Source organism: Petaurus breviceps, unplaced genomic scaffold (assembly GCF_028583685.1).
Source record: "Petaurus breviceps papuanus isolate PSGF00001 unplaced genomic scaffold, PetGlider_PUasm1.0 140, whole genome shotgun sequence".
NCBI lineage: Eukaryota > Metazoa > Chordata > Mammalia > Diprotodontia > Petauridae > Petaurus > Petaurus breviceps.
In genome coordinates this window covers 31,326,544-31,339,681 of record NW_027185698.1, presented here as the reverse complement: position 1 = coordinate 31,339,681, position 13,138 = coordinate 31,326,544, and the positions used below count along the sequence as shown (strand labels likewise).

Here is a 13,138-nt window from a genome sequence, read left to right as displayed (position 1 = left end):
TGTCAGGCAAGATACATTATTTTATGAGGCAAGTCAAAGAAATCTGATGACCACAGTGAGGCATTAAAAATTAAAAGAACTGCAGGGGAAAAAAAAACAGATTGAGAAACATAATGCACAAGCAATTTTCCATTGGAAAGTAATAAAGGGGTCTGGATGCTGCAGTCTCAAACTGCTGGTTGCCTCAGGTATTGGGGACAAATGGATTTTATACTGAGAAGGACAACACAATCTCTAGCCAATCTTATGCAGTGAAATATTTTAGTTCCTTCATATAGAGACATCATACACCATGTTAACAACCATGAAAAACAATACAAAATGCTTTCAATTTAACAAGTAGAAAAATATAACTAGTATATATGGCAATTGTGAATCTAATACTGTACATAAGTAATTTTATGGATTTTACAAATAAATTATAGCTTCAATGCCCTTTGTTATTATTATTATTATTATTTGTCTTTCCTAGACATACACCAGAACTTAGAGTAGAAAGGTTCAGAGCCTTGCTTGGTAGTCTAGTGCCAGTCAAATGTCCTGCCAACGAGCTCAAAGAATTTCTTATTTGGCTCATGAAAATATTCATGCAGTTTATTAAGTAATTTGGGATCCACTTGAGGGTGTGCTCTTCCTTTTGACTCATGTAAACACCGGTCCCTGCCGCTGTCCCTCAGGCAGTAAAAGCCTTTTGTTTTATTAAAATAGAAGTTCGAAGCATTGATTTGTGGAGACAGCTTCAAGAACCTCTCTACTTTTTCTATTTCTGGGAAAGGGTCTTTAATGAGTTGATCGCCATCCACAATGTGAATGTGATCTAGCGGAAAATACTGAAGCCAGTTTTGCATGTGAAAATAATAAAGGCTCCTGTTTATTGCTTTGTATTCCACATTGAGCTCGCCATCTTTGATGAGAAACTCTTCGATGGACGGGTAGGGTTTGTGTTTTTGCACGTGGTTATAAAACACTTGAGTATAGTCAGACAGAACTCGCTCACTGGGGTCTCTCAGGATAAGGAGCAGTCTGATGGATGGGTTCATATTATAAACTCTCTCAGGCACTTTGGACGATGTGAAGTATGCAGGGGTTTTTTCCACAGTGAGCTGATGAGGGAAAGAGTAGGGCATCTGGCTGAGGTACCACTCAAGGCCATTTCCATAGTGATCTTCCCAGTCGAAAAAATGGACTTCACTTTCAGCAGCAGCTATCCCTGGGTGCAGACTAAGCATTTCTAGTAGGGCTCGGGTACCACCCTTCCTCACACCAATGATGATGGTTTGTGGGAGCCGCTGGCTTGATCCATTCAAAGGAGCACCATCTTGGAAGTCACTCTTGAGAGAGCCTTTCCTTAAGAGCTCTTTCTGCCCAGCTTCAGAAGGGACTTCTGCTTTAGAGCTGGTGGCGGGATGAGAAGGCACTAGCTGTGGTTGGAGTATTAGCAGCACTGCTCCCAGAACAAGTACTGTCATGGTGGACACTGGTCTAGCTTCACTCAACTGGATGAGGGGTCATGAAGCAACCGCTGCATAGAAATGCCTTCACACAGCTCCTCCCTGTTCACGTCACATATATCTGGCAAGCAGTGATATTACTGGAAAAGAAAACAAGACAGATTAGCCAGTGAAACACAAGAGAAGGCTTCCTATCTTTGTCAAAATAACTAACTTTGGGGCAAACCATTTCCCTTCTCCTGGCATCTCGTTTTTTTCTCTGTAAAATGAGGGAGCAGCATTTGATTATCTATCTTGAAGGGTGTTTCCAGCTTTGACATTCAATGTCTTTTGGGTCTTTCCAGCATTAGCATTACAGAGCATTATATTGGTTATTTACTTAATGAAACAAAGGTTCTAATGTTCTTAAAGGGACCCAAAATGAACTCCAATATCTATTGAGTCTTATTTATAGATGACTAGATGCACACTTTGGTAGCTAATAGAAGCTGTGTATAATATCAGTAATTGTACTATTCAGGGTTGGTACTCATATCATAGATCATTTTTGGCAACAACATCTGTACAAGGGAATGCTAACACCATCAGTAATATTCAATGCAATTAAGTATGAATGTCACACACTATTAATTATTCATTCCTTATGTGTTTATTGTTTGTCAATGATCTTCACTAGTAAACATTTTTATTAGTGACTGTTTCCCTCGAATATTTGTATAAATTTAATCTTATTATTTAAGAGTAGGGGTGAAAGACAATTCCAAAGAACTCATGAAGAAAAATGCTATCTGCTTCCAGAGAAAGAACTGATGTCTGAATACAGACTGAAGCACATTAAGTTTCTCTTCCTTCATTCCTTCCCTCCCTCTCTCCCTTTTTTTTCTTTTTCTTCTTTCTTCCTTCCCTCCTTCTTTCCTTCCTTTTCTCTTTCTGTTTTTCTCTTTTTGGTCTTCTTGCAAAAATGATTGCACATATATAACCTATATCTGATTGTTTACCATCTCAAGGAGGGTGAAAGGAAGGGAGCAGTAGAATTTGGAACTCAAGACTTAAAAACAAATGTTAAAAATGTTTTTACATCTAATTTGGGGAAAATGTATGTTTTTTTTAAGAGTAGGGATGGGAAGAAGGGGATCGCTTATTTGTGGATCTCTTACTGTAAGTTCAATGACCATGTTCAGTGGCACATGAGATCCCAAAAGTATAGTGCTTCCTCCTTTTGGGGGGATAAGGAGTAGGGAAAGAACCTTTTATGTAGTATCCCAAATCTGGCAAAGTTAAGTTGAATTACAGAGCTGAGATTTTAATCCAGCTAATTCTGTGCCATCACCCAAGGGAGAATGTGAAAATCAAGGGTGCAAAATATCCGTGTGTGAATAAGTCCTCTACCAATGAAGATCCCTGCCCACTAGATAACTAAAAAAATCTCTGTGAGTAGCTATGGTGAAAATAATTAATAACCTGATGGCCTGAGGTGATGCATCTTTCTGAAATTACCTGGGGCATCCCCCAGGTAAAGCATACACAGTTCATTCATCATTGGCTCTCCAGCTGAAACATGTCCAGTTTGTTATACCAATACAACTTATACTCAACTATTATAGGCTGAGAAACTAAGGTCATTTCTAGAATATAAAGGGGCAATCAAAGAAGGCTTTAGGGAAGAAACATATAAATACCAGATGGCACTACTGTTTTGATACAAGGGGACAAATTTAATGTTTATGGGGTCAGGAAGAAATTTTCCCTGTGAACAGGCAGGACTCTAGTTCCTTATAACTAAAAAGAAGCATTATGTTTCTGGTAGCAAAGAACTGGGAACAAAGCATCTATTCATTAATTGGAAAATGGCTAAATTGTGATACAAGAATACAATGGCATAATGTTATAAAGACTTCAGAGATGATTGACAAGTTTACTTTTTAATTTTTATTGATATATTTGATTGTACTTTTTTTCTCCCTTATACCTAGAGATTAATTAATAACTTCTTAAAAAGATGAAAAATAGGAGAAAATAGTTTTGTGGAACTAACCAACATATCTACCAATTCTAGCAGTGTATGTTTCATCCCTATCTCTGGCAAGAAGGGAGAGTGCAATTTCTCATCTATAGTTCGAGGCCAAGCTTGGTCATGTTGCATCTGTAGGGCTCAGCTTTTTTTTTTCTATTTACATATTTTTGGTAATTTAATATATTGTTTGTCTGGTTCAGAAGCATGCATATATAAGTATATTTACTGATAATAAGTGAAGTAAGCAGAATCAAGAAAAAAATAACCATAAGGACTACAACAATGTAAAACGAAAGAATGAAAAATAACCAAGCTTGGCCCTGGAGAAGTGTTGAGAAATGTACCTCCATGTCCTCATTTCAGAAAGGGGTGGTGGTTGTGGGTCTAGAGAGTATGAATGTGGAGCACTGACTATATTGCCAGATGAAGTCAATATGTTGGTTTGCTGAACTGGCAGCTACCACTGAGCCTGGAGTCAGGAAAACTTGAATTCAAATCCAGTCCCTGAAATCTACTATGTGTTTGACCCTCGACAACTCACTTAATTATTGTTTGCATTAGTTTCCTCAACCATAAAATGGGGAGCATAATAAACGACCTCCCAGGGTACCAAATGAAAATATTTCTTTCTTTTTTTTTTTTTGGAGGGCAGTTGGGATTAAGTGACTTACCCAAGGTCACATGGCTAGTTTTTGTGTTAAGTGTCTGAGGCTGGATTTGAACTCAGGTCCTCCAGACTCCAGGGCCCCTGCTCTGTTCACTGCACCATCTAGCCACCTGAAAATATTTCTAAAGCGCTTTGCATGATGCTGGAACATAGTAGGCACTTAATAAAAGGGAAGGGCCTCTTTGCTTCTTTGTTGAAGTGGATAACTTCATGAGTAGGGGAGTGAGCAAGGAAGAGTATATTTCTAAAACCAGGTGATACAAAAGATATAATTAAAAATAGATTACTTTTTAAAAGGGTGTGTGTATTAAAAAGACTATTAACCTAAGATTAAACAGATGTTAGGTTCACTTTCTGATCTTGTAGCAATAATTTATTTTATTTTTCTGAGCCTGGTTCCTCATGCATAAAATGTGACTCCTTAATATGTACATCCCCTCCCTCAAAAGGGCAGCCATTAGAATTGGCAGGAAGACCTAGGTTCAGGCTCTGCCTTTGACACAAGCTGGCTCTCAGGGCTCTAGGAAACTAAGACCATAAAACATCAACCTGCATTGGTAGAAGAGGTTTTCTCATCCAGGAGTTCTTTATTTTAATTCAATTATAGGTTCATTTTTCCATTCCAGTTCCTTTCCTTATACCTGTCTACCTCAGAGAAACATTGTGTGAATAAAACGCAATAATATATGTGAAATCACTTTGTAAAGCACTCCCCAAATATGAGCTATTATCATCATTAATCAAGGTAGATTTGAAATTTGCTTCATTAGAGTGAGGATTTTTCAAAATGCACAAATGGAAAATGGAACTTAAGAGGCCCTGTCTTGTCATCAAACCAGCAGGACTAATATTCTATCATACAAATTTGGTTTGCTGATTTTTGAGTGTATATTAAGCAGTAATGCAATTAAAGAGATGTTGGCCTTTTGAGAATCACAGACCTTTAGAGCAGTAAAAGACCTTGCAGATGATCTCGAATAATTCTCTAATTAGAAAATTCTAAACAAACAAAAAATAATACTATAGTAAGGCCAGAACAGTTGATAAAACTGTGGCATAAATAATCATGACCACGTTTAGTGAAACTAAACATTTGTTGTCTGACAAATGACACATCTTCTGTAAAACCATGTTGCTTTCTGTTCTTGAATGGTGACTGTCCCAGAAAACTGTGGGCACATTGTTGCTGTAGGTATAAGGCCATGATTTCTGTTTGCAGGCCTGTTAAATGAACTGGCCACTAAGTTCAAACAACAGAACAACTGATCCATTCAATCCAACTCCATTCCTTTTTGAAGCTCAGGTCAACTGAGTTGGCCAAATGAACTTATTCTTTTTGCATTGTACTGATATGACCTCAGAATTAGCAGTCAGTACTACAACCATTGTCATAGTTTTGCTGAGAGCTACCTCTGAGATTACTGTTAGGGGAGAAGATAGTTGAATATTGTCTGCATGACTGAATTGAGTAGTCTATGGTTAACCTTGTTTCATCCATTGAAAAGAGTTAATTAAAAATATTGCTTACCAAAATACATACTTTATCCTCTGCAGTATACTCCACTGGTTTCCTGAGAACTATTAGCAACTACTTAAGTCACTCCTTCAACAAATATTTTCTGAGCAAGTATAATATACAACATTGTGCTAGGCACTAAGGGCGAATACAGATAAATAAGAAACAATGCTTATGTAACATGATAGACTGATAAGGAAAAGAATTTCATCACAGACAGGCCTACGACCAGTAATAGAGGAGGAAGTTCTGACTCTTTTTCTTGATTCTCTCAATTGAGTTTCCTCCTCCCCAGAAATGACTTGGTATGTATTCTTCATTAACCCACCCGTGTTCATGTTGCATCATACCAGTAGAATGCAAACTCCTTCAGTGTGAAGAATGGGTGACTTTTATCTTTTGATCCTCAGTTCCGAGCAGAGTGAATTATACATAAACAAAGCTCAACAAAAGTATGTTGAATGAACGAACCATAGGTTTTAGAGCTGGAAGCATTTTAAAGGATTAATATGGAGTAGCAGAAAGAGGTCTGGAGCTGTATTCAGGAGACCTGAGTTTGAATCCTAGCTGTGCTAAGTGTGAAAATTGTTTGACCTTTCTGTAGTTTTGATATACATCTCACAGGGTTGTAGTTAGGAAATATGCTAACATTCACATAAATATCAATTATAATTATGATGACAATAATAATTATTGTCACAGAATTTTCTTGGGCACTTAAAACTCCTTTGTTGCCATACTATACCTCATTTGGCCAAATCAAATTCTAAATTAAATATTGAAATGCATCATAAGTCTATGAATACAAAATCTCAGGTTAGGCACTGAAGGATTAGATTGGTTAACCTACTTGAGGAAATGAGGGACAAGGCTTTGTTCTTAGGCCCAACATATTGGGGGGAGAGGGGTATGACCTTTCCATTTTAGGAAAGAAATCAGAGTCCAAAAACAAGAGTTCACACCTTGACAGGCCCATGTCCTTGGTGAATGGAAAAAGTAGATCACCCCCTGGAACCTCATGAGTGCACTCCCAATTAGACTATCTCTTTTAGACATTGCCTGCCTTCCACCATAACTTCCACTAGGGCAGAAGGCAGAAGCCACACTCTTGGAGAGGTGGTGGGAGTGGGAGAGCAGGAGGGGGGGTTTGGGTTGATTTGTTACCCCTCCCTCCCATCTTGACTCCAGTTGAACTGAAATTGGGGTGAGAGGTGGTAGAGGGGTGACTTGCTGTAGAGGCAGAGCTTCTCCCATTACAAACCTGCTGAAGATGAAAAGACAGCTTTTTCCTACAGCCTCTGTTCTGTTCCCTTCTCTCTAAAGGGAGAGATAATAATAGTGTCTACTTTGCTGGGGGAGGGGAGGTTATGAAACTCAAATTAAATAAAGTACATAAAGTGCTCTGCAAACCAAATTAACAAGGAAGCTTTTCTTTTGAGTAAAAACCCAACTAGAGATGTCCCAATAAGTCAAAGGAAACACTCTCCTCCCTACTCCTACCCTCTCCAGACTTATGGGAAGAGACAAAGCACAGTCACGACAATCACTCACACTTGAACCTAAAAACCTACCTGCCAGCTTGGATTGACTTTGAGACCTGCCTATGTCTTTGGTCTTCAATGACAATAGCAATAAAGCTGAGAGAGGTTCACACTGTCATAAGATGGGTGATTATGTGAAAGTCATCTAGGTTTGCACAGGTTACCTAAAAGTCTGTCTCCTATCATCCTTACTTCCACCAGACTTGATTGGAAAGTCAGTTTGCTCAAGGTTAATGATCTATCCTCCCCACCCCCCAATCTACACTGCTTGGAAATCTCCCCCCTCCCCTTTCCATGACAGTCTTAATACAATCCATAAAACCATTTATTTAAGTGGGAAGAGATCTGTTTATTGTACCTATCTTGTTCAAATTTTAGAAGTTTTGGCAGCACCTTCTCTACAACAACTGTTCTAAAGTCTCCCTGGCCTCTTAAAAAACAACCAACTCCTCTTACTTCTAGCTAACTCTTAGCTACTAGCCTTCTTTCTTCTTTACATAAAACTGAGGCCATCTGATTTCAACAAACCTAAAAATTCTCAGAGTCCTAACACACCATGCCCTCCTTCCATCCAGTTGCAGAGGTTCAGCTAGCTGTCTTACTTGGCAAGGCTAAAAAAATTCACCCATGTGCTCAATTACATACCTTCCTGACCTTGTCCCATCAAGGATCATTTCCCCTCCCATTTATCTACAAATTCTTCCTCTCTGCTGGAGCCTTATACTTAGTTTACAAATATGCTCAGTGTTTCTGTATCCTAAAACAGCAATGGCAAATAAACAGACTGAAAAACTAGACGAAACAAAAACCTTCCTCAAATTTGTTTTCTCAATCCATCACCCTGTCTTTCTCTTCCACCTCACTGTCAAACTTGAAGAAACTTGTACCCATTGCCTTCATTCACTACCCCCCCCCCCAATCAACCCTCACTTTCTTGCAATCTGACTTCTTTCCTTACTATCCTAGAATAATTACTTATGTTTATTGAGTGGGAAGTGGGAGGATTTGGGGGTTTTAGAAGAGAAGAAATGCTTTGCAACAGCTGTTGTGGAGAATGTGTTGTCAAGACTTCTGAAATTTGAAGGAGTTAGCCACAATAAACTGATCTCCTTTCTACATAAATGAGGGGTGTCTAGGATTAGACCAACACCTATGGTGAGGGGAAAGAAAGCAGCCTTCCAAGTCCTTCCAAGTGGCCCACGGGACCATCAACAACTGACTTTCAAAACTGTAATTTATCAAGTTTAGCTTGATAAGTTTATATGGAAATGAACTTTTAAGCAACTTGGAGAAGACTTAGGGAACATTCATTGTACAATCCCTGTTTATCATAAGTGCCTCTATAAACCTTATTGTTGTAGATTTTTTGAAGATCAAAGATATAATACAATCGAGAAGGTGAATTTAGGTTGGTATCTAGGTTTATGGGTTCAAATATGAGTAATTTCCATAATTGTGTTTTGTCTCTCTCTCTCTTTTTATTGTCTCTCTATTTAAGATAGACATAGGGAACAGAGAGCAGAGGAAGAGGGATTGTCTTTGACCTGCAGGGATGCCTCCAGTTGGGTTTCAATAATTCAAAAGACAAGATTCCTTGCCTTCAGTAACAATTGGCTTACATCTATCTCATGGTTCAGCACCCTTGGGGAGCTGTTAATTAGTTGCCAAATACATATGAAAAGGATCCAGAGGGGGGGAGAAGAACAAGAGGACCTTCAAACGTCTACTATACAGCTGAATATTTTACCAGAGAAATAACCCCCATGAACAAAGAGACCTTTTGTGTGTGTGTCTCTTCTATTATTTAATCCACAATCTGAAACTGGGTTTCAAATATAATTATGTCTCCAATTTTCCATCTGCCTTGCACAGGAATGTGTGTTGGACCAAAATAAATATTTCACTAGTGTGACAGGAAAGAAGGGTCAGTCTAATGTACCTGGGAGTGCCTGCTTAGCTTTCTTAAACTTTTGCAGTTCTGATGTACCTTATGATGCAGGAAGACTTCTGGTCTTAGAGGCTGAGAACCTGAGTTGAGATTCTGGTGCTGAACCAGAAAGCTCTTGCTCCCTGTGTGACCCTGGGCCAGTCACTTCACCTCTTTCCATCTATAACTCCTTTAAACTGTTTAGAGTGAACATGAAGGATGTTGTCCAATGAAACCAAGACTATGGAGACCACGAGTTAATTGCAATATCTAAAAATGCTCTTAAGGGGAAAAACAGAACATTGTTAGATGTTTCACTCTCAGGTCTGGGGATGGAGCTGTTGCTTTAAGGGAAGAGAGGACTGGGGAGAAGGGCTTGTACAGTGTGTCCCCAGAGTTTTAGTGTGGCTTTAATAGCTTAAAATTATTAAAACCAAGAGTGTTTTTTAATAGCTTATATTATATTGTCATGTTGATATTAAATATTTAGACTTTTTGGATACCCTCTCTTATATAGGATTCTCAGTTTAATTTTAGTTGACTTCACCCCTTGACCCCCTTTCACAATAGCCACAAGACACTCTGTGGAAAGTAGAAAACACACACACATATCCTAATATTTGAAAAGTGGGATTTGGTTACTGATCCTTCAACTTACTTGCTGGGTGACTAAGTAAATCAAGTCCCCTCTCTGACCCTCAGATCCTCCATAAGTTTAATGAAGATAAGAGTAGTCAGAGAACTCTTGTCTGCACAGGACTGTAGTGAGGAAAGGACTTTGTAAATATTAAAATGCTGGACAAAGGTTAGGTTCTCTCTCATGTAATGTTAAAAGACAGACAACAGCTCTAGGATATTAGGTGGACCCATTATAGTAGAACTATGGAAGGTTATGAGCAAGAATTATATAGAATAAGAAGAGAAGGTCAGGTGGTGATCTGTACCTTTTAAAGGGGAAGCCACATTGATGACATCATGGATCCATAAAAATATCAAAATATTATTAAAATTATTATAATTCTCCAATCATTAGGTTTTTCTAATAAATATGACACCATAAAATGGGGAGCCCAACCTGAATTCCTCACAAACAAAAGACATAGCTAAGAAGGAAGGAAGAAAGCAAGGAAGGAAGGAACGAATGAATGGACGAACAAAGGAAGGAAGGAAGGAAAGGAAAAGAAGGAAGGAAGGGGAGGGGACAGGGAAGTAGGGAGAGAGGGATGGAGGAAGTGAAGGAGAGAGGGGTAGGAAAAAAGGAGGGGAAAGAGGAAAGAAGGAAAAGGATAGAAGGAAAGAAAAGGAAGAAAGGAAGGAAGGGAAGAAGAGAGGAAAAGGAAGTAAGAAAGGAAATGAGAAAGAAAAAAAGCAAGAGAGGGCATTTATTATTTAGTATATGCAAAACTCTATGATGTAGTTGATATAGTTAGTCAGTCCACAGCAGCTAGCTTGTGGTGCAGTAGAAAGAATGCTGGGCATGGAGTCAGGAAGACCTGAGTTCAAACACTACCTCAGAAATTTACTGTGTGACCCCAGGCAAGTCATTCATCCCCTATTTGCCTTAGTTTCCTGAACTCTAAAAGGGGGATAATAACAATACCTACCTTGCAGGGTTGTTGTGAGGATTAAATGAAATAATATCTGTAAGCCTGTTTAGCACAGTGCCCAGAACACAGTTGGCACTATATAAATGCCTGCCCCTTTCCCCTCCCCTTCCCACAGGCATTTATTTAGCACTCATTATGTAGCATGCACTGGGCTAAGTAAGCATTTCAGAATACTAAGGCAAGCCCATGGTCTCCTCGCCCAAGCTGCTCCACCATGATGTGGGGACAACAACCACATAGAAGGCCCAGTAATCTTTCGATTTAGCCTTTCTCTTAGAAGGAACTCATACTTGAGGTGAGGGTTCAAGTAAAAGGCCTTCAAGGGCCTGGCCCCTCCATCTTTGCAATGTTCTATCATCCTGTTCATATTCAGCTACTCAAATGGATCTGTGATCTCATGGATTGGGAAGCTCCTATAATCGTGAGCATTGTAGCTGACCCATTCATCCCCAACCTGTGTCTTGTTCATGTTGAGGTCCTCCCAAAAGCCTGCTGTAAGCGCCACCCGATGTGCTGGAGGCTTCTCTCACATTCCCCTGATGTTGCCAAGGTGTCAGGGGACGCTTCACTTTGGGGGTTCACTTATCTAACATCTTGCTTTATTACCACACGACTGGCTTCATTTTCTCATCCTGTTATCATCATTCAAATTTGGCCTCTTTTCTAACACGCACAAGTAAAAGTTATTTTTCAGTTCCTGGGCCATGTACTCTACTTGAAAGTAGACAGTGTAAAAATAGAACTGCCCCTTCCTATTAAGTCATCCTTCTGGGCAAATACAGGCGACTACTCCTAATCTTTGGAAGAGTCAGAAGTATCTCCCTTTCCATCATTGTATGACTGCTTAAGATCACTCTTGTAATGGTGTCAAATGGTTATATTTGCCAGGTCATCTCTGAAACCCAGAAATCAGGAAACAAAAGCCTCAGCTGGTGCCTGTCAGTCTCACAAAGGACACTGATATTTCAAGAGCTGCATAAATATTTATTTTCTCAAAATTGCCTACATATGACACTCTTCAATAAATGTTGCCATTAGGTTTTGTTTGGATTTACTTATGGTAATTGAGCTAGGGGTAGGAAGAAGTTCAGTTCAGGATATATACCCCCTCAAAGGTCAGGCCACACAATTTTATTAAGTTTCCATCATATTCAGTGTCTGAAATACTAAGGTAGATTTCACTGTTTCTTCTTCAATCCTAAAAGGATTACACAAAAGTTCTCTCTGTCAGTCTATCTTCTGCTTTAAAACAGTGAGCTCCTTGAGGGTAGGGACCATTTTTTTTTGGTTTTCTTTGTATTCCTACTGTGTGTCAGGCACAGAGTTAGCTACATACCAAATGCTCAATGGCTTGACTTGACTCTCTTTTGTGTTCCCCTCCTACAATTACACCTTGCCAGTAGACCTCCTTAAGACATTCTTAAGCTAAACACAACAAACACAACAAGAAAAACAAAAACAACAGGTAGGTGACTCCCTACTCACTTCCAAATGAAGTCCAAGCCCATTAAAGTCCCCAACAATAGGTGACATCACTATCTTGCAGTTATCCCTTACTACTCCCCTCTATCACTCTATACACCACCCACATGGCATCTCTGATCCACACGTCCTCCTGTAAGCTCTTGCCTCTGTGCATTTACTCTTGCTGTTCTTATGGTTGAAATGGCCTTAGGTCATTTTTTTTTCCTAGAATTTTTGCCCTACCCTCAAAACCCAACTGACATGCTACCTCCTTCATGAGGCTACCTTGTTCTCTGCCTCAACAACACTGACAATCTTCTGTCATACAATTCTGGACCCAAGGCATGTGCATACCAGGAAAAGAAATACAGGGTCTCAGGGGAAGTTTGATCATGAAGCACAGGAACCATCAATGACTGCTGTAAATGATAAAAGTGAGTGCCGAGATAGGTTCAGGAACCTGGACAATTATGGAACTCTGTTAAGGGTTGGAGATAACCTGGGAGAGGGTGATAGTGGTGATAGCAATGAATGAGCTGACCCCAGAGGGAAGCAGGCAATCACACACTGTTCTTCACTGAGATCCTCACCCCGCTCATAGTACTGAGACTCTGCCCATCCCTGCTGAAATTTGTACAGGAACCAGCTAAACCTGAGTTCAGTTCAGAGACATCATTCGCCTCTTATATCTTCAGCACTTGTCACAATGACTTGAACACAGGATCAGATAATCATGGATTTAGAGGTAAAAGGGACTTTAGAGGTCACCTCGGCCAAGACCTGCTTTCTACAAAAGAAACCAAGGCTTAGAGAGGTTCAGTGACCCCTTGAGGTCACACAAATAGTAACTGTCAGGGTGGCAATTTGAACCCAGGTCCTCTCACTCAAAATCCAACATGATTTACACAGTGACATAACACATAAAAAGTACTTAATGGGAGTGGCTAGGTG

The 13,138-nt window shown here is 39.5% G+C and overlaps 1 protein-coding gene across 2 annotated transcripts in view; it reads right to left on the bottom strand.

The window, feature by feature from the left end:
- Positions 1 to 243: 243 nt before the first annotated feature.
- The window catches only part of HS3ST1 (heparan sulfate-glucosamine 3-sulfotransferase 1), a 68,848-nt gene continuing 55,953 nt past the window's right edge, over positions 244 to 13,138 (bottom strand). For both annotated transcript variants that reach the window (XM_069069755.1, XM_069069749.1), the window contains exon 2: positions 244 to 1,591. In XM_069069755.1, the coding sequence (XP_068925856.1) occupies positions 522 to 1,469 (948 nt within the window). In that variant the 5' untranslated portion in view covers positions 1,470 to 1,591 and the 3' untranslated portion in view covers positions 244 to 521. The remainder of the gene's footprint in view (positions 1,592 to 13,138) is intronic.